Here is a 25,836-nt window from a genome sequence, read left to right on the forward strand (position 1 = left end):
AACATGGCTGTTCCCTCCTTGGGCATGAGTTGTTGAGATAACTTTGTCTAGAGGCAGACACTGCAATGGGGAGAACCTGGGCAGTAGCAACTGAAGAAGGAATCACACCCTGGGGACAAAGACAGTTTTTAAATGGAGTTCCCTGCCTTTCTCTGGAGAGCAGAGCTCAGCGAAATGGGCCACTAGAAGTGGCTACTGGGCAAAGGACATGAGTTTTCTCTCTCCTGGGACCTGCCTCAAAACTCTGTCTCATCCACAAAGATTTCTTTGATACCGTTTCCTTCAAGGAAGTAGCATGTTGGAAATGAGATATTAGGCTTGAAAAAGCACATTTTAATTAATATTGGCAGGAGATGACCAGATCAAAGGGCAGCTGACAGAGTGGGGGCTCAGTGACAAGGTGTGGAGGTGACTCAGGTTCCTGGGTGTCCTGACCCTCTCAGGGCCATCACGTGTTCCCTGGTGACTTCCTCTTTCCCCACAGACTGGCCATGGGGAAATCCCCACTGGGCACTATAAAAATCCCCTGGACTCTGGGCAGAAGCCAGCTGCTCCAGCCAAAGCACAAGATGAGGCCCTGCCTCGCCTTCCTTCAAGTCCTTGTTTTCCTCCTCAGCCCACCTGCAGGGGCTGCAGAGGATTTGGGGCTTTCGGGAACCTTGGCCTCTTACCCCAATCCCAGCTCCTCACCTCTCAGTAAGGTCACCTCTGACTTCGTCTCTGGCTCTGGCTCTGGCTCCAGATTCAGGGCAGCCAGTGGCGGCAGCTTCGGATATGGTTATAGCTCCGGATCTCATTCTAGCTCTGGGACCCAGGTGAGTAGGCCTCCAAGTCTGAGAGCCGCAGTCATTCCCTTCCTCTTGCTTTTTGGGGACCCGAATATAATTTCACGGATGGCTAGACCTGAGCACTCTAAAAGATTTACGACTATCTTCGTTAACCGTAGGTGCCAAGAAAATGAATTAAAACCTGGGTGAAATAATTAAATTGTTAGCAAGAGAGATGACATCTCAGTTCAGGAAACAATCTAAGCTTTACAGAGGCTCCCTAGCCTGGCTGCACTTTAGAATGGAGAGAGGTGTAGAAAGGGCACTCTGAAGTAGAGATGCCCAGGTTTTGTCCTGGATGAGAGCTATTAGGGAAGCAACCCTGCCTGTAGTAGCTCCAGAAAAGTTTGTCTAATTGATTTACTGCCCAACAGAGACCCTGAAGATGGTGAAGGATAGCCCTGGAGTGAGAGCCACAGTAGTCTGGCTGGAGCTCTGACAGTCTCCCTGAGCCCGTTTTGTAAAGGAGATGGGCAACAGAAGTAAGGGGAGGAGACATTGGTCTCCAGGAAAGTTCTATTACACATACATATTTTCCTGGAGGAGTAATCATTCTTTTTTAATCTTCCTTATAGGAAATTTTTAGAGCCATTTCCAGCTCAAAACAATAATACAAGCAGCAACAAACAAATCAACAAAACCAGCCATGTACTAGAGGCTACATCACTAGAACGTGTAGTGAGCCCAGTTCTTTGCAATGAGTCCTATGGACCTACCTTAAGGAAATAGAAAAAGGTGTGGAGAGATGAGAGGTTAGGAAGCAAGAAGAAGTTCCTCATTCTCTGCCCACATGAGCTCTGGGCCTTTCAGTAGGAACTTTGCTCTGCAAAGCCTAGGCTTTCCATGCTAAGGGGTGACTTGGGGTGGAGGAGTCTTAAATCCTCCAGAAACCATCCCCCTGCATTTCTATGATCTTTACTCACAAGTCAGGTCTTACACGATCATGTCTGAGTGGAAGGGCCAATAGGAAGAGAGGAGGAAAAGGCTTTTGTTTGTTGTTTTTACCATCAAGAATATATAGGCAATAAAAATGTGTTGATTAAAAATGGTTTTGATAGGACCAAGACAAAAATGTCATCAGTGGTGTTCATTGGGTGCCTAATAAATTCCAGGACTTTGTCAAGTACATAGTATATATCATCTTATTTAACTCTAAGAGGTAGATAAAATTAATGATCCCATTGTAGAGATGTGAAAATTGAGGCTTAAAGAGATAAAGTCACTGACTTAAGGTCACTATAAGCTAGCAAGTTCCACAGCTCAAAATGTCTGCCCATGTTCTTCTTCATCTCTCTCTATGCAGCTTACTGTATTTTCAAGGCAGATAGATGAAAACTGCTTATTTCTAAAAAGAGACTGCTTTGGGAATCTTGAATATGTCCAAAGTTTCTTTGTAGCCAGAACTGAGATGCATCATTTTATTTCATTTAAATGAACAATTTTCACAGAGACAATTAGACTTGTTAATATATTTTTAAACGAGATAACAATAATAATTTATTTTGAAACTTCATCACCAATCAGAAATCAGTATTTGAGTAAGATGATCAGTTAAAATAAATAGAAAATAAAATGTAGGCCAAGAAACAGAAATCCAAAATGCCTGTTGTTTGATAAGGTGATAAATATTTAAAAGTAGACAAGAAATGGTAGTTAAATTGCACTTGGAGGTTCCAATCTCCTTCCTGGTTTACTGATCTTCCTCTGGTGAGTCAGTATTACAGCTCCAGCTTCTCTTCTACAGTAGGCTATAAGCTGTCACTTCCACTAGAAACCCAGTTTTCTAGGGCTGGCTGTCAGCTTGATGAGCACTTTGGAAAGTGGTGGAAAACCCCTTTATAACTGTCATTGAGCAAGTTCCAAATGTATCATTTTCTGTACTTTGAAAATGTTGAGTACCATTATTTTATGCCTTGAATCTTCACAGGCACTTAGACTTGGCTGCTAATTAAAGCCAATTGCCACCTCAAATCACAAATGTGAGTTACACCTTCTGCTGTGGTGCTCAGAGACTCTACAAGCCTCAGATGCCATCCCCCCCATCATGAAGGGGCTGCTCTCAGCATCCTCATTTCACAGATGAGAAAATGCTCCATGCTTTGCTCCACACAGTAACTGGCAGAGTCAGAAATGGAACGAGTCATGTATTTTTGTCACCAGGCTAAGGGGCTTGTTGGAAAAAAATAGACAACTCTCATCATGAAAATGGGCCTGATTCACAGGGAGGAATCAGTTCTTGTCTATCTCCCTACCACCAGAGCCTGGCACATTGTGGACACCAGTAAATGTTAATTGAACACATGTCGAGTGAGTGAGCACCTACCAGAGTATGGTGTCTTGTGGGGCACACAGGGTCCTATTTGCCCTCCACAAGGGGAGTCACATACCTCCCAATAACCGAAGGGACAAGTGCTTGCCTTTGTCTTTCATTCCTTGTGTTACACACACATGGAGTTTAAGCATTCACCACAGAGAGAGACCCATCACCATTAGCTTCATTGTCTTTGAATGTGAGGAGCAGAAATATCTCTAATGGGAGACACTGATCAAACTTATGGCCCATTTTGATGTCAGCTGAGCACGCTGGACTGATGATAAGCAGGATGGCAGCTGGGGAGTCCACAGCCCCGGGACAGGGATGTTCAATAGAAGCCAGGGAAATGACTGTCAGCAGGGCTCATAATGATTTGCCTGCCTTTCAGGTGAACTTCAGGAAAGTTGTTAGCTAGTAGTTTCTAGTTGATTGTCTGAGACTGCTTGATGATCTCCAGTGTTCTCTGAGTTGACAGAGTTTTTCAGAGAACTTGAAGAATGGTCCAATCCTGCCTTGTGCAGCTAATTAACCTTCCCTTGTCAAAATGCAATGCAAGACTTTTTTTTTGGCAGACACTTATTATAATAAGCTATTTCTTCAAAAGTCCATGATATATTGGCCCTTTTGTAAAAACCTTGGCATACTTGAGTTGGAGCCTTTCTAGCTTCAGAGGGAATGATAAAGTTGGTTCCGAGGGAAGCTGGCCTGCCTCTGTGACAGGTTCCCAGCGTGGCCTGTCCAGTCCTTATTCATGTACCCACCTCCCAGCCCTGGCATTCAGGGTAAACCTGCTTATTCCTCCTTCTTACTCCTCAGCTCCTGCAGGTGTGGGTGTGATTGGTAAAGAAAAGTGAAGCCATTGTCAGGAATTTATCTGGTGTAGAGACTTGGGGGTACAGATTTATATATATATATATATATATATATATCTGGTCATCTTAAAGAAGATTAGGTTAACTTAACAAACAATTTAGTTGCAAAGCCAGAGATCACTGACGGAATAAATCTTGATTATAGAAGTATCTAGGTCCAGCTTGCTTGGAAATCATGGAAGTCAGTGGACATTAAATGCACAGGACACACAACCTTAGCTGCAGCCAGCTAACCTCCTCAGCTTTGTGGGGTGTAGTTTGAGTCTCTTTCAGACTCTGCAAACCATTGCTCTTCTCTTGTTGGTTCCAAACAGAGATACTTCCTGTTGATGTTCCACAGGTGAGCTTTGGGCTAGCTGTCAGACTGCCAAGAGTTACTCTGTAAAGCAATAGTAGTAATAAAAAATGTTAATTGTGGTGGGATCCCCTTAGAGAAGTTCAAAGGGGGAAAAAGAGAAACAGGATATTTCAAACCTGTCATTTTAAAATATGCAGTAGCACTGAAGTGTGAGCCTGAATATTTTAAAGACACATTAAATATTTTAAAGTGACTTTTCTGAAACTTAAATTTTTTTATCCTCACCTGAGGACATGCTTAGAGAGAGGAGAGGAGGGAGAGAGAGGGTGAGAAACATCGATATGAGAGAAACATCGATGGGTTGCCTCCTGTATGCACACTGACCAGGGACAAACTACAACCTAGACGTGTGCCCTGACTAAGAATTGAATCTGTAACCTTTCAGTCTATGGGATGAGGCTGCAACCAAATGAGCCACACTGGCCAGGGTATAAGCTGGAAAACTTTTTTAAAAAATTGCATAAAACCTTCAAACTCATACATTGTTCAGTTTTTAACAAATGGCTGGTTTGTTTCAATTTTGAAGGATGTTAATTATACGATTTCCTTGGTAAGGACAGGATGTGAATTTGCATTGTATATTTGCACCGTAACCCATATCCTTGATGTTTTTCTCTTTCCAGTGGGGATGAATTGGGTTGGGGTTTGGGTAAAGTGAGGAAAAGAAAAGGAGTAAGTAGAAAAAGAAAAGGAAAGTAACATTTACTGATCACCTACCCTGTGCCAGGGACTTGGTTTACACTATGCAGTTAATCTGAAGGATAACCCTGCAAAATAGGTTATCTTTGACAGGTGGGGAAACTGGAACTTAAAAAGGGTTCATGTTCAGTAACTGGTAGACTTGGAATTTAAAGTTAGACTCTCATCTGTTCTTTATTTCCCTTTCCTTCTATGGGTACAGTAATAATTTCTTTTAATCCTCCTCAGGAAAGGCATTATCTTTTAGATAAAGGTGGCTGACAGAGTAGTTTAGCTAAACAGGTGAAGGTGTGACTAAAATTCTAAGAGTATTTACTGCCTGTGAAACATGGTGGTTTTAGCTAGTTCCTATGATTCTATTCATTTATGTATTGGATTCCACTTGCTTGCCTCTAAGCACTCTTTTGACAAGCCAATTTCTGTCACCCCAGTTGCCAAAAAGCTCATTTCTCCACTTGTTACTGATGTTGAACTTATTTTTATTTACAGTTCTCCAATTTCACTGGCTCCCGGGATGACCGCGGGACCTGCCTGTGCTCCGTGGCCCTGCCAGACACTGCCTTTCCGGTGGAGAGGGTGGAACACTTGGAAAGCACCGCTCTCACTCTCTCCCAGAAGTTTGAGAGAGAGCTTTCTAAAGTAAGCAGTTTCCCTCTTTCGCACACTATCTCAATAAGAACAAACAAAACACTTTACAAATTAATTTAGTGGGATAACATTGGTTAATAATATTTTCTAATTTTCAGGTGCACATTATAATTCAACATCTTGTACTCTATTGTGTGCTTACTACCCAAAGTCTAGTTTCTTTCATTTGACCCCCTTTATCCACCTCATTCCTTTCCTCTCTGAAACTACCATTAGGTTGTCTGTATGTCTGAGTTTGTTTTTGTTTCATTATTTCACAAAACACTTTTTATTCAGGACTTTCTAAGCAGCTATTCTTCACTGAATCAAAGACAGCACGTTGGCATCCTATGGAGGCTTTAGTGTTTATTCCAGTAGGTATGGAGTTCTTTCAAGCAGGAAAAGTGGGGGCCCAGAGAGAAAATAGATGGAAATTATTCATGCCGTGGATAGACGCCCTTCAGCATGGCGGTACTCATGCAGTTGGAAAGAGGACTTGAGCTCTCCCTGCAAACCCCAACCCTGTAATTGTTTTTGTTTTGTTTTCCTTTCTTTTGCTCTTGTTGGTCTTACCTCTAAGCTTTGCTTTCTTTTCTCTCCTCTATCATCTTTATATTTTATTTTATGTTCCTTCTCTTTTACTTTTTCTCCTATTCTTATTCATTTACTCCTCTTTTGTTCTTTATTTGTCCCCTTGCTTCAGTCTTTTCTCTTGTGCATCCTCTTAATCTTTCTTTCCCTTTCTTCTTAAATTTTTGAAACTCCTTTGGTTTTCTCTTACTTTTGGAAGGCCCCTTCTCTTTCTCTTCCTGTTTCTTCTCCCCCTCTACTCCCCCAGATCTTCTGCCTATTATTCCTCTTCTTTCTTTTTTTCTTTCTCTTCCTTTTATTTCCTCTTTTCAATTTACTTTCTTTCCCCTAGCCACTGTCTTTTTTGGGTGATTATCATCTATTGTCTCGTGGAAATATTACTTTCACATGTCCAGCATTAGACCAAAACTGAAGGCTTCCCTGGGAATTTGAATCAAAACTAATAAGTCACTCAGCCTTGGTAAATAAAGACCTTGACTCAACCCCCGCGCCCCCCATTAACTCTTTCCTCAAGTGGAGGAAGTTCTCCTACAGGGCTTGCCTTTCTCTGAAATGGCTGGAGCAAGCAGACTTTGCATTCCAGTTTTGACCCTTTCTACCTTTTAAGCCAAGTTAAAAATGTGAAAGGCTCCTGTTTTCTGCACAGGTGGAGTTCATGCTAGGCTATAATCACATTATACATTATTTAATAACATTCCATTAATTTACAGGGAGCTCTGGCCTTCCTATAAGATTCAAAGTAAGTTTTCCCGAGATATTTAAGTTTAGCTACCACAACATCCAGCATAGTTATCTTTTAAAAAATTTTGGTGAGGCTGACACCCTGCTTTCAACCTGAATTGGTAGATAAATATTCTAAATTTAAATGAGTGTCCAGGAAAATGTGCTTGACTACTTTTGGAATCTAGCTTTTTATGAAATAAATGTCCTTGAATTAATCAGCAGAAAAGGCACAGCACTAAATTATAAATTCCAATCATTAATATTCATAGCCTTATTCCAGCATAATCAAGTGCAGATAAGAAGTTATGCATAAAAACATAACAAGTGGAGAATAATCCTAGGTAAAGATCTTTTCCAGTGGAGTCATTGCTTTGAAATGGTGCAGGCTACTGATTTGCATGTCTTTTCTGCTGGCAGCAGTGTGAAGGGCAGTGTGAAACCCCATGCTGCTTCAGGGAGAGCATGAATCTTGCCAGGTTTGTGAGTGTGGGGTGTTTAATTCCAGTTCTGTGAGTGGGGCAGGTGGTATCTGCCTTGCTAAGAATTGGCAGGGAAGAAGTGCGGAGTAGGTGGGGAAAATTTTGGTTGTGAAAATGTGAGTGGCTGGTCCTGAAAAAAACCTGGGGATTGAGGCCTAGAAAAGGAATAGTCCTGACTGTTGAAATTTGCATAATAGATCAGTGTGACAGGTGATAAAAACAATAACAGTAACACGTTATGTTTGTGCTTTTCTAAATGCTTCCATTTTTATTCTTCTTTCAAAGCAGATATGTTTGCCTTCTCCTTCTAATTTTAGGGGTGGAAAAACTGAAGTTCATAAAGGTAAAGAGACATAAATGTTAAGTGTAATTCCTCTCTGGGCAGGTCAGGAATTTGGGTCTTCAGAATTAATCCCAGTTCTCTTTTCTCTCAGCCATACTGATACCATCCTCCAGTGCAGACCCAAAAGGAGAGGCTCTGGGTCACTAATGACTTCAAATCTAAAGTTATCTCTTCAGCTAAGAGCTTTTGAATTTCCAGGTGAATTATTATAGCTGTCTCTAGGTTGCCTTGGAAATCACCGTTTATCTAGAGGCCCGGGGGAATGCCCATTTGGGCAGGCCAGTGGAAAGGGTTTGACTGCCTTACATTAATTCACTACCTGCCAGTACACAGAGAAGACTTATGTCTCTGTCTGAGATGCTGAAAGCATTTCACACTTTTCTGTTGTTTATAATATGTCCTCTTGTGACTGTTCTTCAGAAGGGGATGACAAAAAAGGCAGCTCAGGATTTTATTTTCTCTGGAAGGTTATGGTCTTTGGGGCAAGTTATTTAATATCAAGCATTTGCTAATAGATTCTCATGCATGAGAAGATTGAGGCACCCTGAGACATTTAGGTAACCCATAAACAAGCAACATTGATTGAGCAATGTTTTGTGCAGTAAAATATAATAAATTCAAAGGTCAGGTTGAAAAAAACTGAGATACTATTTCTCTAACAATTGCTGTAACTTACATGGTACCCATTATACTAGGCACTAATATATATTATCTTTAGTCTTCATAATACTCTTTAAGCTTGATACCATTAGTCCCAGTTTATAGCAGGAAGCTAAAGCTCAGAGAAAATTAAGAGGGCAAATGCCCACTAGGTACTGGTCAGATTACAGTTTAGGTAGGTGTAGCTCCAAAGTGCTTCTTTTGTCATGATGGTCAATTCAAGATTATGTAATATTGCTGAATTTATTTTTGACGATACATTAAAGTGAGTATGCTGCAAAGTACATGTACTTATTTCAAATAATCTGGCCATAGTTACAATCACAGATTTTTGGGGAACTGGGAGAAACATGAGCCAGACTAATTCTTTAGCTTAATAGCCTGCTGTATTGTACCATATTTATTGCAGGACCACATTTATTGTACAGAACAACACAAACATTCCACAAAAAAAGAAACTAAACAAACCTTGACTCTCAGAACGCATCAGTGACATATATGTGCATAGCAAATATAAGCATGGAAGCTCTGAATGTAAGGCTGTCAATTAAAAACAAGCAGAGATAAATCTTTAAAGCTCAACTTGTAGTGATGAGGAGCCTTGAGTAGAGATGTTGACACAAGGATGTGTCCCCTTAGGGCTGTACCCATATTCTCGCTATGCATTCAAGGTCAAGTTGGGCTGCCTCTGCTAAGACTGCAGCCTCTAGAGCAGGGGTGTCTAACTTGTTTTCACCAGGGGCCACATTAGCCTTGCAGTTGCCTTCAAAGGGCCAAATATAATTTTAAGACTATAAATGTAACTACTTAACAGTTAAGCCAGAGCTCAGTGCTGCTGCTGGATAGAAACATGGTGAAGGTCTGGATTTGGACCACTGGCCTTGTGTTTACCACCTGTGTTCTAGAGAGAGCTGAGATGCTCTCAGAATTTTCCATGCCATTTTAGCATTAGAGATCTGTACAATAAGCTTACATAGTTTACATTGTCAAGATTTTCTGGCTTATCCCCAAATTCTCCCCTGTTTTCCATAACCCCATGGATGATTCCAGGTTTCCCAAACATCACTGAGCTTTCCTTTAAATGTCAGCTGTAAGAACCTAAACCTTCTCCCAAACAGATATTCAGAGACCTTTCCTTTCATGGCCAAACTAGTACAGGCACAGCATCCATTATCAGAGGAAACAAACTCCAAGTTATGTCTTGGTTTTCAGTGAGAGCCATGTTTTGTTTAGCAGGGATGACTTCTGAATCACTCATTTTTGTAGAACAACAGCTGCGATTGATCTGCCACCAAAATGTTCCAGGAAGGCAGAGGGAGTTTCATTTATTATAGGAGGTGGCAAGGCTAAATTCCAGCAAAAATATTCATTTTGTAAGCTTCCGTTTCTGCAATGAATTGGGACTTTATTATTATTATTATTATTAATTACTATTATAGCAAAGGCAAGGTTTCATGTCTGATTATTTTTATTTTAGAAATTGAAATATGTTTGCCTTTTATCTGTGTTTGTACTTTTGAGAGGGCTTGTTAGGTTTTATACATATGTATGTATACTATGTCTGTCCAGAAAAAGTCCAGCCATTTTAATATAGCAAGAGTGGTTTGTGTGATATTGATGTAACCTGGCAGCCAAGGAGAGTGGACTGGAATGCACATGTGTGAACAATGACAACTTCACTGTACTAGTCAGTGGGGGTGGTAGATGCTGTTGAGTGAGCACATGTACTGCATGGTTGTCACATTCAAAATGACTGAATGGGTAGAGCAATGAATCTGAATAAGATTTTGCATTAAACTGGAACATTCCTCCACAGAAACTATTCAGATGATTCAGAAGGCCTCAGCTCTGGGCAACTGGTGATTGGCAGCTTCATCATGACAATGTGCCCACTCATACGTCACAACTCGTGCACGGTTTTTTTTTTGTGAAACATTAGATCAGCCAAGTGACTCAGTCCCCCTACAGCCCAGTTTTGGCACCCTGTTACTTCTGGCTTTTCCCAAAACTAAAATCACCTTTGAAAGGGATTTAAGACTGTCAATGAGATTCAGGAAAATATGATGGGGCAGCTGATCACAGTTGGGAGAACTATGTGAGGTCCCAAGGTGCCTGCTTTGAAGGGGACTGAGCCATCATTGTCCTCTATCCAATGTTTTTTATATCTTGTATCTTCTTCAGTAAATGTCTTTTTCATATTATATGGCTAGATACCCTCTGGACAGACCGTGTGTACATATATATAATTTTAACCTTCTTATCTGCCAAAATGTCACCAGCTTTATTATCCTCTGAGTGATGACACATCTGATGGCAGTGAGCATCAGTTGCCCGAGGAAATACATCAGCAGTGCTAAGGGCTGCATTTTCAACTTTCATTAAAATCCTCTTTGCCTGAAGCTCTGGCCCTTCAGGATTGCAGTCCATGAGTCTACACTAATTTGCACAGTGGGGTTGAGTGGAAGGGCTAAAATGACAAAAGTTAAGGCTGCCTTCAGTAGTAGAAGTATTAGAGACCAACATCTGGCTCTGAATTCATCCAAGTATTGTGGATCAGCTACTTGACATAAGCGTGGTTTTGGGGAAAGTATCACTTGTGTTCAAATTTTTTTTTTAAATGTAAAAATAGTAACTTTTAATGAACGGGTCTTTTAAAAAGCCATGGCATTTCTTTTAGAGATCAAACACAGAAAGAACCACCAACTGTGTTTATTGAAATATCCATTTGGAGATTCCAATTACACAGTAAACCATCAAGGGAATTTTTGTAAGTATTTTAACTTACAAGTAATTCATAAGTAATGATCATAAGTAATGATCAGACATTCAAATGTATGCAACAAATGTGTAATTTAAAGGTCTGATTGCAATAATCAGTTCTTAGAATAAATGTGGGTTCACTTAATGAAATGAACATTTCATAGTTGTACATACACTCACATATTGTGTAGTAAGTTGGGTCTTTATGCCATTTTGTAAAAGGAAAAGGGTCTCAAAACTCATTTCATATGGTGAACAAGGAAAGAATTCTACTTGGTGTATTTGTCCTTCTTCTAGGAAGTATATAGAGCAGTGGTTCTAAAGGATGGAACCTTTAGAACCACTAAAGGATGGAGGTGGTGGTGATTTTGTCCCCAGGGAACATTAAGGAATCTCTGGGACATATTTGGTTGTCATGCCTGGTGGGTGGGTGAGTGTTATTGGCATGTAGAGGCTAGGGATACTGCTAAACGTTCTATAACACACAAGAAAACCTCCAAAAAGAAAGAATAATCTAGCTCCAAATATCAGTAGTGCTGAGGTTGAGAAACTCTGATTTACAGCATGTGCATTAATGGGAGGAGAGAAGGCAAGAGACTCTGATTCAGACCAGTTTAGTTTGTAGAGGTAATATCTTCAAATACTAAATTAGAGATGAAAATGTACTTGTGAGTGATGATGACTCTGAAGCAAAATTATTTTAATTTATACAAGTGCAATGTCTACTCTCTCCCCATTATAGTAATAAGTTCTTTTTAGTTTGTATTTGGGTAGATTAAAACTATATTGTGAAATATATTTTTGATCTTTTTCTTTAAAAAATGATTGATAACAATCAAATTGCCCCCAAGGGTGTGGTAGTGGAGGAAACTGTATGATATTACTCTGAGAACTGACGAGCTTTTTGACTTCCTTTCAGGTGAAGGAATATGTCCAATTAATCAGTATCTATGAAAAGAAACTTTCAAACCTAACTGTTCGGGTAGAGATCATGGAAAAAGATACCATTTCTTATACTGAATTGGACTTTGAGCTCATCAGGCTAGAAGTGGAGGAGATGAAGAAACTGATCATTCAGCTGAAGGGCAGTTTTGTTGGAAGCTCAGATATTATTGACCAGCTGGAAGTAGAGGTAAGAGGTGAACTTACTTCTCAACATATTGATAATAAGTGTCTTTAGTTGTGTTAGTACAAGAATATATGAATCTCTCTCTTCTGACTTCTAAGTCTCTACCCTCTCATGACCATGTGAAATATTCCAGTGTTCTGGGAAGAACTGGACACCTGACTAATGTTAAACACAAGTGGTACATATTGACTGAGGAGCGGATGTCAGCTAATAATCAGGGTCTTGTCCTAGAACCAAATGGCCTTTTAATGTCTCTAGAAAGGAGATGATATGGACAACTTCATGGCCAGGTTAGGTCATGTGCCTTCTTTGTTCTGGATTTATCCTCATGAAATTAGAAAGCCAAAATTTACCTGATTTTGGATTTACTAGGTCTGTTTCTCCTTTTGAATGATCACGTAATGTTTCTGAATGATCCCTCTTGGAACTTCTCTCTACATACTGGCAACCCTTTTTTTGCCCCATTTAAAAAATATATTTTGTTGATTATGCTGTTACAGTTGTCCCATTTCCCCCCTTCACTCCCCTCCATAGTGTACACCCCCTCCCACCCACATTCCCCCTCTTTAGTTCATGTCCATGTGTCATACATATAAATTTTTTGGCTTCTACATTTCCTATACTATTCTTACCCTCCCCCTGTCTATTTTCCACCTACCATCGATGTTACTTATTCTCTGTACCCTTTCCCTCCATCTCCTCCTCCCACTCCCCTGTTGCTAACCTTCCATGTGATCTCCATTTCTGTGGTTCTGTTTCTGTTCTAGTTGTTTGATTAGTTTTTTATTTTTGTTTTAGGTGTGGTTGTTAAAAATTGTGAGTTTGCTGTCATTTTACTGTTCATATTTTTTATCTTCTTTTTCTTAGATAAATCTCTTTAATATTTCATATAATAAGGGCTTGGTGATGCTGAACTCCTTTAACTTGACCTTATCTGAGAAGCACTTTATCTGCCCTGCCATTCTAAATGAAAGCTTTGCTGGATAGAGCAATCTTGGGTGTAGGTCCTTGCCTTTCATGACTTTTAATATTTCTTTCCAGCCCCTTCTTGCCTGTAAGGTCTCTTTTGAGAAATCAGCTGACAGTCATATGGGAACTCCTTTGTAGGTAACTGTATCCTTATCTCTTGCTGCTTCTAGGATTCTCTCCTTATTTTTAATATTGGATAATGTAATTATGATGTGCCTTGGTGTGTTTCTCCTTGGGTCCAACTTCTCTGGAACTACCTGAGCTTCCTAGACTTTCTGCAAGTTTATTTCCTGTGCCAGTTGGGGAAGTTCTCCTTCATTATTTGTTCAAATAAGTTTTCCACTTGTTGCTCTTCCTCTTCTCTTTCTGGCACCCCTATAATTGGGATGTTGGTATGTTTACAGATGTCCTGGAGGTTCCTAAGCCTCTCCTCATTTTTTCAAATTCTTGTTTTTTTTATTCTGTCCTGATTGAATGTTTCTTTCTTCCTTCTGGTCCACAATGTTGATTTGAGTCCTAGTTTCCTTCCCTTCACTGTTGGTTCATTGTACATTTCCCTTTATTTCACTTAGTGTAGCCTTTATTTTTTTCATCTAATTTGCAGTGAAATTCAACCAATTTTGTGAGCATCCTGATTAATAGTGTTTTGAACTGTGCATCTGACAGGTTGGCTACCTCTTTGTTGCTTAGTTGTATTTTTTCTGGAGCTTTTATCTGTTTTTTCCTTTGGGCCACTTTTTCTATCTTGACACATCTGTTACATAGTGAGAGGCAGAGCGTTAGGTGTTCACCAGGGCAGAGTAACCCAAGTCCCTGGGTTGTGATGCTATTTGTGGGGAAGGGGCCCAAGAGGGAACAATGGCACTTGCTCTGCTCTCTGCCAGATTTCAGTCACTTCTCCAGCTTCCCACAAGCAAATCAGGCCCTTCTGGTGCTGGTTCCTGTGTGGGTGAGTTTGTGTACATTCTAGGACCCTGTGGATCTTTCCAGTGAACTTTCTTACGAGGCTGGGAGTTCCTGCTCCCCCTTTGTTTTGCCTAGTTTATCTGCACAAGAATGTGGGACCTCCTGGTCTGACACCTGCTGCCTTGCTGCGAGTCCTCTCTGACCCTGCTGCCTGACTTTGCCCCTCCTACCAGTCCGGATGAATGTTTCTTCTTTAACTTCTTGGTTGTCGGACTTCCATACAGTTCCCTGTTCTGTCAGTTCTGGTTATTTTTTGTTTTTAAATTGTCATTGTCCTCCTTTTGGTTGTGCAAGGAGGCACAGAGTATCTACCTATGTTTCCATCTTGTCCCGAAGTCCTGGCAACCCTTTTTAAACGAGTTTTTAAATGTGTTTTAGTGAAGTCTTTTAAACTCTGTAGATAAAGACCATTGCTGGGTAATTTATATCAGTGAGAACTTACTAGCATTCATAGGATGGGCTATAATTGAGAATTCTAGTTACATATTTTATAATTTAAGTTTTCTCTGTTCTTCACCATTCATTAGAAAATTAATTATGATACAACAGGAGTAAATATGAGTCTATAGGAGTTTATTAGAAATGAACTTTAATGGACAGTTGTGGGTGCTTAGACTGAGCCTGTGCTCTATTATTAAAGCTATTAAAATCTTTGCCATTTTCTTCTTGTCATACCCATCTGCCTGAGATCTGACAGGCATTCATGCTAAACCATAAAATGTATTCTTCCAAATGAAACCATTCAGAAGAATCTCGAGTGTATTCTCTAGCAATGTTTCACTAAGGGACAAATTTAGCCCTGGAATGTTTATGAAAGAAATTGCACAATAATATAAAGTCACTCTGAATTTGTATCTCCTTAGATAAGGAATATGACTCTCCTGGTAGAGGTGCTTGAGACACTGGACAAAAACAATGTCCTTACTATTCGCCGAGAAATTGCGATTCTGAAGAAAAAGCTGAAGGAATGTGAGGCCTCTAAAGTCGAAAATGTCCCTGTTGCCCTACCTCGTCCCGCTCCAGGTAAACATGCCATATTTCTACCAATTGAGCCAGGCCCCCAGAAGCCTGGGTTGGGGTGGGAAGGGATTCAGGATTGTAACCCTGAAACAAGAATGGGTATTTTGCCATTCTGAATATACCCTTCCATCTTCTAAATCTCCTTCCCTAGTAGTTTAACAAACTATTACATTCTGGAGCTCACAGAGGAAAAGCACAAACAATGAGTTGATTAAAAACAAAATCCACATGTTACACATATCCCCTTTGCATTTGCTAACAGGACAAATATCCCTCTGGTGATGGAGCTGCTGTCAGGGGCCTGGTGAAAGCCTCTAGAATCTGCATGGACTCCACACTGCCTGTGGATTGTGAGGGCTGATTGGCTCATTTATCTGATGAGCTGGGATAATGACTTGAATCTTTCTTTCCTTCTCTCCTACCCTCCCTCCCTCTGCCTCTTTATTTTTCCTCTGTGCTTTTCTTTTTATTTTTCTTACAAAAATTTTTTAATCTCTGCATGAGGATACATTATTGATTTTAGACAGAGGATGAAAGAGCGAGCGAGAGAGAGAGAACAAGGGAGAGAGAGAAAAACCTCAATGTGAAAGAGAAACATTTATCAGTTGCCTCCTGTACACATCCTGACCAGGAGTCAAACCCGAAGTCTTTTGGCGTACAGGATGATGCTCCAGTCAACTGAGCCACCCAGCCAGAGCTCCTTTGTGCTTTTCTTAAATGCATGTTGAGCATCCTGAAATTCCATGAGGATTTAATGGGTGGCCTCACGTGTCCTGTACTTGTGGGTGTGTCCTGCAGTCTCCTCTGGACTGAACTCCAGGAGGGGAGGAATGACATCACACTCTATAATGGATCACCCTTGGGGTCCAGTAGAGCACAGACGCGGGTGTTCAGTAAGTTCCTGGTGAATGCAAATAGAGGCAGTGTGGTGTAGAAGTCAGGAGCATGGCTTTGGGACCCCAAAGACCTGAGCTTCCCACCTATGTGACCACAGTAAAAAGATCCTTAATCTCTTCACATATAAAATGGGAGAATAATAGTGCCTGCCTTGCGGGGTTGCTGTGAGAGTAATGAAACAGGCTCGGGGAGCTCAGAGCTCTTATGATCGGCACTTACGCACTGGCAGTTGTTATTATTACTAACGAGGATAATTGAAGTGAAAACCTTGCTGTGAACAAAGGCAGCGCCAGGTCCTTGTGTGCTTCAGCACATCCCTCCAAGTGAACTAAAGCCAGCCTCTCAGCCGCAGCATTCAGCCCTGTCCCTCAGAGACGCCTTGTCACAGAGAAACAATTGCTGCAGGTCGTGAGCATCTCAGCCTGGGTGTGCATTGTATCTTTTCATCACCTAGTCAGCGCTTGTTATTTTCATCAATTCCTATTGTCACAACCTGCTTCCTTTTAGGCCTTGTGCTTCTGGATCCTTGTCAGTGTAGCTGGCTTGTTTAAGGCTTTAATTACATACTGCCATAGTTATCAACCTTTTGGTCCTGTTCAGGGGACTCTCCCTCCTTCTGCACTTGGGAATCTGTCATAGCCTGACATACCAGAGGAGGTTTAGGACAAAGGCCATGTTCTGTCCTTTGTAACAAAGTGAGGCTAAATTGGGTCTGGGATCAGCGGTGCCAACATGCATTGTAAATGAGTGCTTATCGTGCTGTGCCACCAAGGGCTCCCTGAAGGCAGGAGTTGAAGCAATGACAACCTCTGATAATGCCTGAGTGAGTCTTTCTTTCTTCCTTATTTAACCTCAGCAAGTCTCCCTCATGGAACAGATTTTTCCAGCACAGTTTTCTATACATTTCTTAGAATAAGGACATTTTAGAGCAGAATGAACATTCAAGGCCATCCAGCTTAGACCCATCATTTCTCAGAGGAGGGGACTTAGATGGTGAGGATGCTGCTTTTCCTGAGGCAGCACAGGGAGTGACAGACCTGTGGCTGGAATGCAAGGCCCCTCCCTTCCTGGTCTTCCCAGGACCTAGAATGTCAGGTGCCAATAAAATTCACAGACAGTGGTGGGGGAGAAAGAACACTGCTTAGTATCTAAGGAGGAAAACAAGGGAGTCTGTTGGGTTATTTTTATTAGGATATTTTTTCCCTAGAACTTTTCCCCAGGTCCTTACACTTAGACTTTTGTCAGCCATACCAGCCCAGCTGTGCTGTTTAAGTGAAGTGGACCCAGATTTCTTCTCACTTTCCTAAAACCTTGGCTGCACCTGGATCCTGGCCAAGTCACTTGGCCCTCCTCCAGCTTTGTTCATATTATATTTATGATGTTTATGTTAAACTGACTTTTTGTCATGTTTTAAAATCAATTTCTTTCACTTGCTTTCTTTCTGTTTAGGCTGGTTGACAATGCAGAATTGAAAAATCCCCAGGCAGTACCAAGTTGTGAGCCTGTGGAGACTTTAATTAAAGTTTCTCACTATTATGGGACTTGAAAATCTGACCTCTTTGCTTTTAGGACTGCAAAGTTGCATAGAACAAAAAAGACGGGATGCATGTTTCAGCTATGAAGTAATTCTGTGCTCTCTTGGCCCCTTCCTTGCAGCTGTGGTTTGCTATCCCTGTGGTCAGCTTGATCTTAGAACCAGGACATGTAGTAAAGGTTCAATAAAGTGCACTTAACACTTGGTTTATGCTGCAAATGCCATCTTTTTCTGCTTCATTTCCTAGAACTTCCTAATCAAAAATAATTGGCCTTGTGCTCATTAACTTTTTTCCCCTGAAAACAACTGACTCTGTCTCTCTGTGGCTTTCCTTTGAATCTAAATGACTGCATAGACAAAATGTGATAGAGACGCTCAAGGGTTGAGCACCATGGTGCTCGGCAATGCCAGATACATGTAAGTGCTCGGGAAGTGGTTGGTGGTTGACCAGGGCAAGGAAGATTCGGGGTGACCTGCCAAAGTCCTAAGATTAGGGAAGAGGAGAGTGTTGGGTAGCATATATCCAATTATTCACAGTCAATTTAATCTTAATTATTTTATGATTACTACTGTTTTAATTGCCTAATACAAGTCTATATTTCTCCTCTTGGCTCAAAGTTCACTTGCCCAGGTGAGAAAACATATTGATAGATCTAAGATTAAGTTTCCTCTGCAGACATATAATGTTTGGCTTTAAAGAAAAATGCTAACTATGATATTAAAAAAAACCAAGTTATAGTATTTTAAAATCTCATCATGTGGCTTCCCAGGATATTTTCAGAATGTCATGGCAATGTCTAATGAATTACATGGTGAAGAGACTGCCAACCAAAGCTACCATTGTGTTAAAGATTCCTTGAATCATATTCTGTGAACACCAGGGTTTTCTAAAAATTTAGATATATAATAGGGTAGAGGGCTTGTGTTTTATCAGTGTGAGTAAGTAGCTGGATTTAAGAGATATGATTAGTCTTTCATTTCTTTATTCTATAAACACTGTAAAGCTGGGCTTGTTCTTAGTACTGGGGTCACCAGGACGGGTGCAAAGCTACTATCCAGGAAGGGAGATAGTCACATGTTCCTTCAATGGTAACCTCATATGAGTGTGTTGCTGCTAGTTACCATTTAGTGAGTTACATGTACTTACTTTCTTTGTGTTTTTCCTAATAGTCTTGAAGAGTAGGTATTATTATTTTTCATTTAACATGAGGAAACTGAAGTTCAGAAGGTTAAGTAACTTGCTCAAGGTTACACAGATACTAAGTATTGGAGTCAGGACTGAACTGGAATCTATGTGGTAATATTTTCACTACACCAGGCTGCCCTGCATAGATGCTCTAACAGAGAGAGGTACACTTGTGATTCCTGGAGTGACAAGAAAGTTCTAACAACTCACCAACCTGATTAATACCAACTATCTTTTCTTCCTTGCTTGCAGAGGTACTAAAGTGGTATTTTTGCTCTCAGTTCTATGCTGTGTCCTCTTTCACCAGAAAATGCAAAATGATTCATTATTTTTCACAATTCTTGGGTCATGGCGGGGCAATGGGTTGTTATATCAGTGGCAGGGTAAAGTTCGGATGAGCTATGTAAGGAGGGGGATGGAGTGTCCCTAACACACTCTTGAAATTAAGGAAGGGACTGGGAAGGGGCATGAGATAAGGAGGTGTGGGAAGAAGCTTAAGGGGGATGTGTAGGTAGGGGTAGGGTTGGACACTCTGGCTGGGCTAGATGAGTAGTGGACACCGGCTGTCAGTTTCAGTCTTGTTTCCAAGACTGTTTGTTGCCAGGAAACAGGGAAATCTGCCATAGCTTTTCATTGCTATTGCCACATCTGTAGTATTGGCAACAATGCTTAGTTGTTGGGTTTTTTTTTGCCTGTATTCACTTCTTTTTGACCAAAGCCAACATCCTAAAAATGGCTCAAAGGAGCATAAAGTGAAGATAACAAAAAGAACAGGAGAGTATTTAGGAATGGTTGGGAGGTGAGCAAAAGAGATTTAGGGTCATACAGTTTTAATATTTATACCAGGTATAACTTTAATTTTCTTGCCAACATGTAAAATGATGAGTCATTACTACTATTGGTGCTTCTAGTAGCAGTGATTTTAAAGAGAAGATTATTTTGGTTCATTCATATCTAAGTATTTACACATCTAGGGCAGACTAGTTTATTATCTTTAACCCCATGATAATGCTTGAGTTAGTTATATGCATCATAAATTTTCTTTAAATATTTTGTTGCTATTGGCTTGGGATATTTCCTTTTCAGGAAGGCAAGATTCAATTAAGCAAACAGTTCTTAAGTCTTCTAACCTTCAAGAAAAAAGTGACTTTCTTTCATTTCCTCAGAGTGAAATGCAGTTGAATAAATAAGTTCTTGGGAAGATTATTTTAACTAGAAAATCCAGTTAGTAGCATATGGAAACTCGAACAGTTTTTGTTATCGTTCAACTGAACACACTGCTAACTTTATTTTAATAATTCATGCATTGTTTCATAAACAAAAGCAAACAAGCATTCATCTGAGAGATCACTTTTAGGAGAAGAAATAATAATTTATAATTTTATTTATTATTTCTTTAGTGGGAGCAGTCTCTGGGCTGAACACATGTTGCTTTTTTATTTATGAAATGGTGCATGCATTATTAAAATAAACCCATGGCTGTGTTTTGCTTAATGACATGCAAAATTATTTGAGGTTGGGTACAGAATTGTTTCATTTTTCTACCTATTGTATGGTTGGCTGGCTTTCCCACCAGCTGCAGATTTATGAGAGCATTTAAGGAGCATGTATTTAATTCTGGGACCAAAAAGCACCAGCAGATTGGAAAAATAAAAGCAGGATTTCTAGTAATGGTTTCACCTGTGAGCAGTCCCTGAATGAGGCAGGGAGAGGGGGAGCTATTTAGCAAGGAAGGGAATGGGTCAGAAACAGAGACTTGGAGACAAAAGTTTTGCACTCCTTGCCCCCCCCAATGCTAACCTCGTGCAATTCTTTGGAGCTCTGGTTTTGGGTCCAGCTCACCACACGTGCTCTCCATGGCTCCCTGATTCCCTCCAAGCATTTATTTTTGAGATGAGGAAGGGAGGGAGAAAGAGAGGGATGAAACATCAATGTATGGTTGCCTCTAGCACACCCCATTGTGGGGATATGGCCTGCAACCCAGGCATTTGCCCTGACTGGGAATCAAACCAGTGATGATTTGGTTTGCAGGCCTGCACTCAGTCCACTGAGCTACACCAGCCAGGCCCCCTTTCAAGCATTTAAAGCCAGAGGCAGAGAGTCAGAGATTCAGGTTCTGCTTCCTCCTCCCGCACCTCCTCTGCTCCAGGTAGCCAGATGAGGGAAAGTGACCTCAAATGTACTTGAAGTTGCAATTTTTTGTTATTCAATAAACTATTTTACCCAGTTTAAGGGGATTATTAAGATCCTAGAAAATGTATATTCAACTCTTTCGATTATTATAAAAACAAGGAAAATTTTTATTTTATTTTTTATAGTTCAGAAATGATTTTGGTTTATAGGCATTTTAGAGGAAAGGCAATGTGAAGGGCCAATTGTTCAGCCTGAGTTATTCACCCAAGTGTTAGAGGGGATGTAGATTTAGTGAGTCTGGTCCCACTTGATCGTGTACATTGTGACAACAGTGTCAGAATGGGAATGATGAAGTACTTGCATGTCATTCTGTGCTGCGGTAGAATACAGATTATAAGCAGGAGGACCCACCTTATAACTCTGAAGCAAGATGATCACCAAGTGATCTATGTGACGGGCTATGCTTTGGGTACAGAGCAGGCAATGTTGCCTTAAAGTAACTCCCATGGCTTCTCAAGGCTGAAATCCCACCATTATAGTACCATCTTTCTGTATCTTTAAAATACCATATTCAAAACTTCCTCTGTTAACATTAGCTTGGGACAGCACTGGTAAATGGCATGGATACGCACTTGGGGTCCCATGGGAGGGCAGAACTGTGAAGGGAAAAGAGAGCTGCACAGGAAAATCTTCTCCTTCATTATGATTGATTCTCCCTGACCCTGGTGAGTGGCACTTTCTGGCTTTATGGAAGCAAGGTAAGATTCTGGAATGATCCTGCTTTTTGATTTCTCTATAAGAAAAATGAAATGAAATACTATTTGAGAAATGCTTATTGATAGAAAAATGTATTAAACTTACCAAATCCCCTTTTTCTGAATTTGAGCCACCCCTCTAACCTTGGTGGTTTCATTATCCTCATTTTTTAGACTCAGAGACAGTCCACAGAAATGTAAGCTTGTTCTCTCTAGAGCTGACAGCCTATTTGCACTGAGACAGAAACCAAGAGAGGTTTTGGCTCTTCTCCATCAGAACCACTGTTGTCATTGAACCTTGATGAGAAAAATGTTTATGGCTTTCTTTAGTTCTTAGGATATTAAACTGTTTGTTTCTTGTTCATTTTCTCTAAGAATGCCTTTTTAATTTTCTTGTTTGTTTAGGGAGCTGTGCTCATGGTGGTGTGGTGAACATCAGCAGACCTGCTATAGTTCAGCTCAACTGGAGAGGGTTTGCCTTCAAGTATGGCGCCTGGGGTCGGGATTACTCTCCCCAGAATCCAGACAAAGGGCTGTATTGGGTGGCGCCTTTAAATACAGATGGGAAACTCTTGGAATATTACAGACTCTATAATACACTGGATGATCTACTATTGTATTTAAATCCCCGAGAGTACCGGATTTTCTATGGTCAGGGTGGTGGTACAGTAGTTTACAAAAACAACATGTATGTCAACTGGTACAACTCCCGCACCATTGCCAAAGTTAACCTGACTACCAACACAGCTGCTGTGACTCAAACTCTCCCTGATGCTGCCTATAATAACCGCTTTTCATATGCTAATGTTGACTGGCAAGATATTGACTTGGCTGTAGATGAGAAGGGATTGTGGGTGATTTATGCAACTGAAGCCAGCACTGGTAACATGGTGATCAGTAAACTCAATGATACCACACTTGTGGTGCTAAACACTTGGTATACCAAGCAGTATAAACCATCTGTTTCTAACGCCTTCATGGTATGTGGGGTTCTGTATGCCACCCGTACTCTGAACACCAGAAAAGAAGAGATTTTCTACTACTATGACACAAACACAGGGAAAGAGGGCACACTAAACATTATAATGCACAAGATGCAGGAAACTGTGCAGAGCATTAATTATCATCCTTTTGACCAGAAACTTTATGTGTATAATGATGGCTACCTTCTAAATTATGATCTTGTCTTTGAGCAGGAACCTGTCTAAACTGTTTAGGTGTTAGGGTGAGAGAGAAATAAAATGTTAGTTGAAAAAATGGTATTCTCCACTTTTTTAGAGACTTGCAGGGGTGATTAAGAGTATATTCGCCTAGTACTAATATTTGTGAGCATAATTCTACCACACTAGAGACCTAAGATATTTGCCCTGATTTGATGAGTTTTCTTGAAAGCCCCCTGCCTCCTGGGATGCATTTCCCTAGTGAAATAAGGTCCTTCCAGGGTGTGATTGTCAGGGGTCCAGGGACATTATGAATCCAAGAAAGCCTTCAGTGAGGTGACATCTGGAAATTAAGAAACTTAAAGAGAACTCTATATGGCTTCTAGGGATACTTTTTACAGGTAAGAGAGCTCAATGACCATTCTCCTCCATGTAGCCTGACTAATTCTTCCATACCTGAATGAAACCTGGAGCCTAATTAGGTAGATTAATACCTGAAGCTTCTTGAAGAACAAAATCTCTAACTTTGTTTTTCTTGCTGGCATCTGAAATGATGTTTTGTATGGAGCAGATAAGTAAATTTAGTGTGTTTGTATTTTATCTGTAAAATGTACTGAGTTTTTTGGAGAAAGCCCCTTTTATATATTAAACTGTACATTGCAAATCAACCCCATATGGATCTGGAAATGAGGCACTGGATTATTTTTTCCTTATTGTCTACTTATATAAGGATCAGCAGAACCCTCCTATTTTACTACTTCATCCCAAGGAAGCTTAGAAAATTGGAAACAGATTTACCAACCAATTTTCCCCACCTTCTTCCTACCTACTGCCTTTTATACAAATTAGCTGGTTTTTCTATGGAATGGATATAAATGAAGTTACTTTTTTTCTCATCATGAACTTTTGCTTACATGACTCAAAGACTGTAACAAAATCACACAGCAGTAATAGAATGACAGCATTTCTTGTTATATAACAAAGCCCTTACAGCATTTGTGACTTGTGTGAGGTCATGCAATTATTTCATGCAATTTTTGTCTTTGTTTAAGATCGAAACTTGTAATAAAATAAAATAAAAAATTTTGAGGGAGAAATATAGACAACCTGCAGCAGGTACTTCGTAAATCAATGCAGTTTGAACAGCTTGTAGTTGTATGCGCTTCTGTGCTTTTGAAGGCTTTATCATCTGGTCATGGTCTATTTTCCTTTAGTGCTCTCGAGTACTGTTGCATAGAGTTGGCTCCTTCAATGCTGTACTCTTCCCCTTTTAATAAATGATTAAGATGTGCTTTGAAACTTTTGTTGTCTGTTGTCTTATTTACTCTGTTTTTAAAAAATATTTTTTTATTTATTTTTAGAGAGAGGGGAAGGGAAGGAAAAAGAGAGAGAGAAACATCATTGTGTGGTTCCCTCTCATGTGGCCCCCATTGGGAACCTGGCCCACAACCCAGGCATGTGCCCTGACTGGGAATCAAACTGGTGACCTTTTGGTTTGCAGCCTATGTTCAATCCACTGAGCTACACCAGCCAGGGCCTTATTTACTCTTTTTTTTTAAAATTAGAAATAAAATAGAATAGCTCATACCTTGCTGTGAGGTACAGAGATTAGCTACCCCCAAGTAGCTGTGCCCGGTAGACCATATACACCACGATGACAGATAACACCACGATAACATTAGTAGCTTTTAAAGGAGTCCTAAGCCAAGCTGGCTTTTTCATTTCCCTTTAAAATCCATTCTTTCTGGCAGCTTTTGTTGTATGAGACCGCACTGTTTCCTTTTGGGATATGACCTTATGTACTTATTAATTTGCACGACTGATTTGATTATTTGCAATGTTAGACTATATTTGTATGGCCTATGTTCCTTTTCCAAATGATCCATTAACATGAGTCAGAAGCCTCCAGATCTTTCCCAAGCAGGAGATCTGGTACAAAAAGCGAAGGGACTAACTGGCCGTACTGGGGAGAGAGTACCTTTATCAAAAAGAATGTGTAGGGGATGGGTGACTCAGAGCTGGAAAGACATGCAGATGAGTCTGGTATAGTTAGTCTTACTAAAATATTAATTTTTAAATCCATACTAAGCCCTTCGAGGCAGGTGGTAGCTGCAATATTTAGTATTTTAAGCAAGATTTCCCCCTGAATTTCAGAGCTGAGCACAGAGACAGGTATGGCCTTCAAAATGCAACAAGACAGAAGATAAAAACAAGATAGAAGATAAAAACAGGTATGTCATGTGATATAGAAATTAAAAACAGTGATGTTATATTTAATGTGGCTCTAGGCAATTTTCCAGGTGAATCTTTCTACTGAATACATAGTGTGACCTCTAAGATTCGGGAAAGGAGGCAGGAAGCCAAGGTAACTCTAGCAATCAGCTTCTTTTTCTTTTCATCGAATCTACTGGGTGACACTGGTTAACACAATTACACAGGTTTCAGGTGCACAGTTCTACAACACATCATCTGTACACTCTATTGTGCGTTCACTACCCCAAGTCAGGTCTTTACCCATCACCATTTATAGCCCCTATACCCTCCTCCACCTCCCCCTCTCCAGCAATCACCACAATGCTGTCCATGTCCATGAGTTTTTTCTTTTTTGTTCAGTTCCTTCACTGTCCCCACCCAGACCCTCCTCACAACAGGTATCAGCCTGCTCTCTATGAACCTGTCTCTATTTTGCTTGTTAGTTTACTTTGTTTATTAAATTCCACATGTGAGTGAAATCATATGGTATTTGTCTTTCTCTGACTGGTTTCTTTCACTTGGCATAATAATCTCCAGGTCAATCCACAATATTGCAAAGAGTAAGATTTCTTCCTTTTTAT

At 40.4% G+C, this 25,836-nt stretch overlaps 1 protein-coding gene across 1 annotated transcript; it reads left to right on the top strand.

The window, feature by feature from the left end:
• Positions 1 to 557: 557 nt before the first annotated feature.
• On the top strand, positions 558 to 24,288 carry OLFM4 (olfactomedin 4). Its single transcript, XM_037163269.2, has 5 exons — positions 558 to 815; positions 5,560 to 5,709; positions 12,173 to 12,385; positions 15,181 to 15,340; positions 22,248 to 24,288. The coding sequence occupies exons 1-5, from the start codon at positions 570 to 572 to the stop codon at positions 23,048 to 23,050; spliced, it is 1,572 nt and encodes a 523-aa protein (XP_037019164.2). The 5' UTR covers positions 558 to 569; the 3' UTR covers positions 23,051 to 24,288.
• The last annotated feature ends 1,548 nt before the right edge of the window (positions 24,289 to 25,836 follow it).

This window comes from Artibeus jamaicensis, unplaced genomic scaffold (assembly GCF_021234435.1).
Source record: "Artibeus jamaicensis isolate MK-2021 breed Jamaican fruit bat unplaced genomic scaffold, CSHL_Jam_final contig_415, whole genome shotgun sequence".
In the NCBI taxonomy this organism is placed as follows: domain Eukaryota; kingdom Metazoa; phylum Chordata; class Mammalia; order Chiroptera; family Phyllostomidae; genus Artibeus; species Artibeus jamaicensis.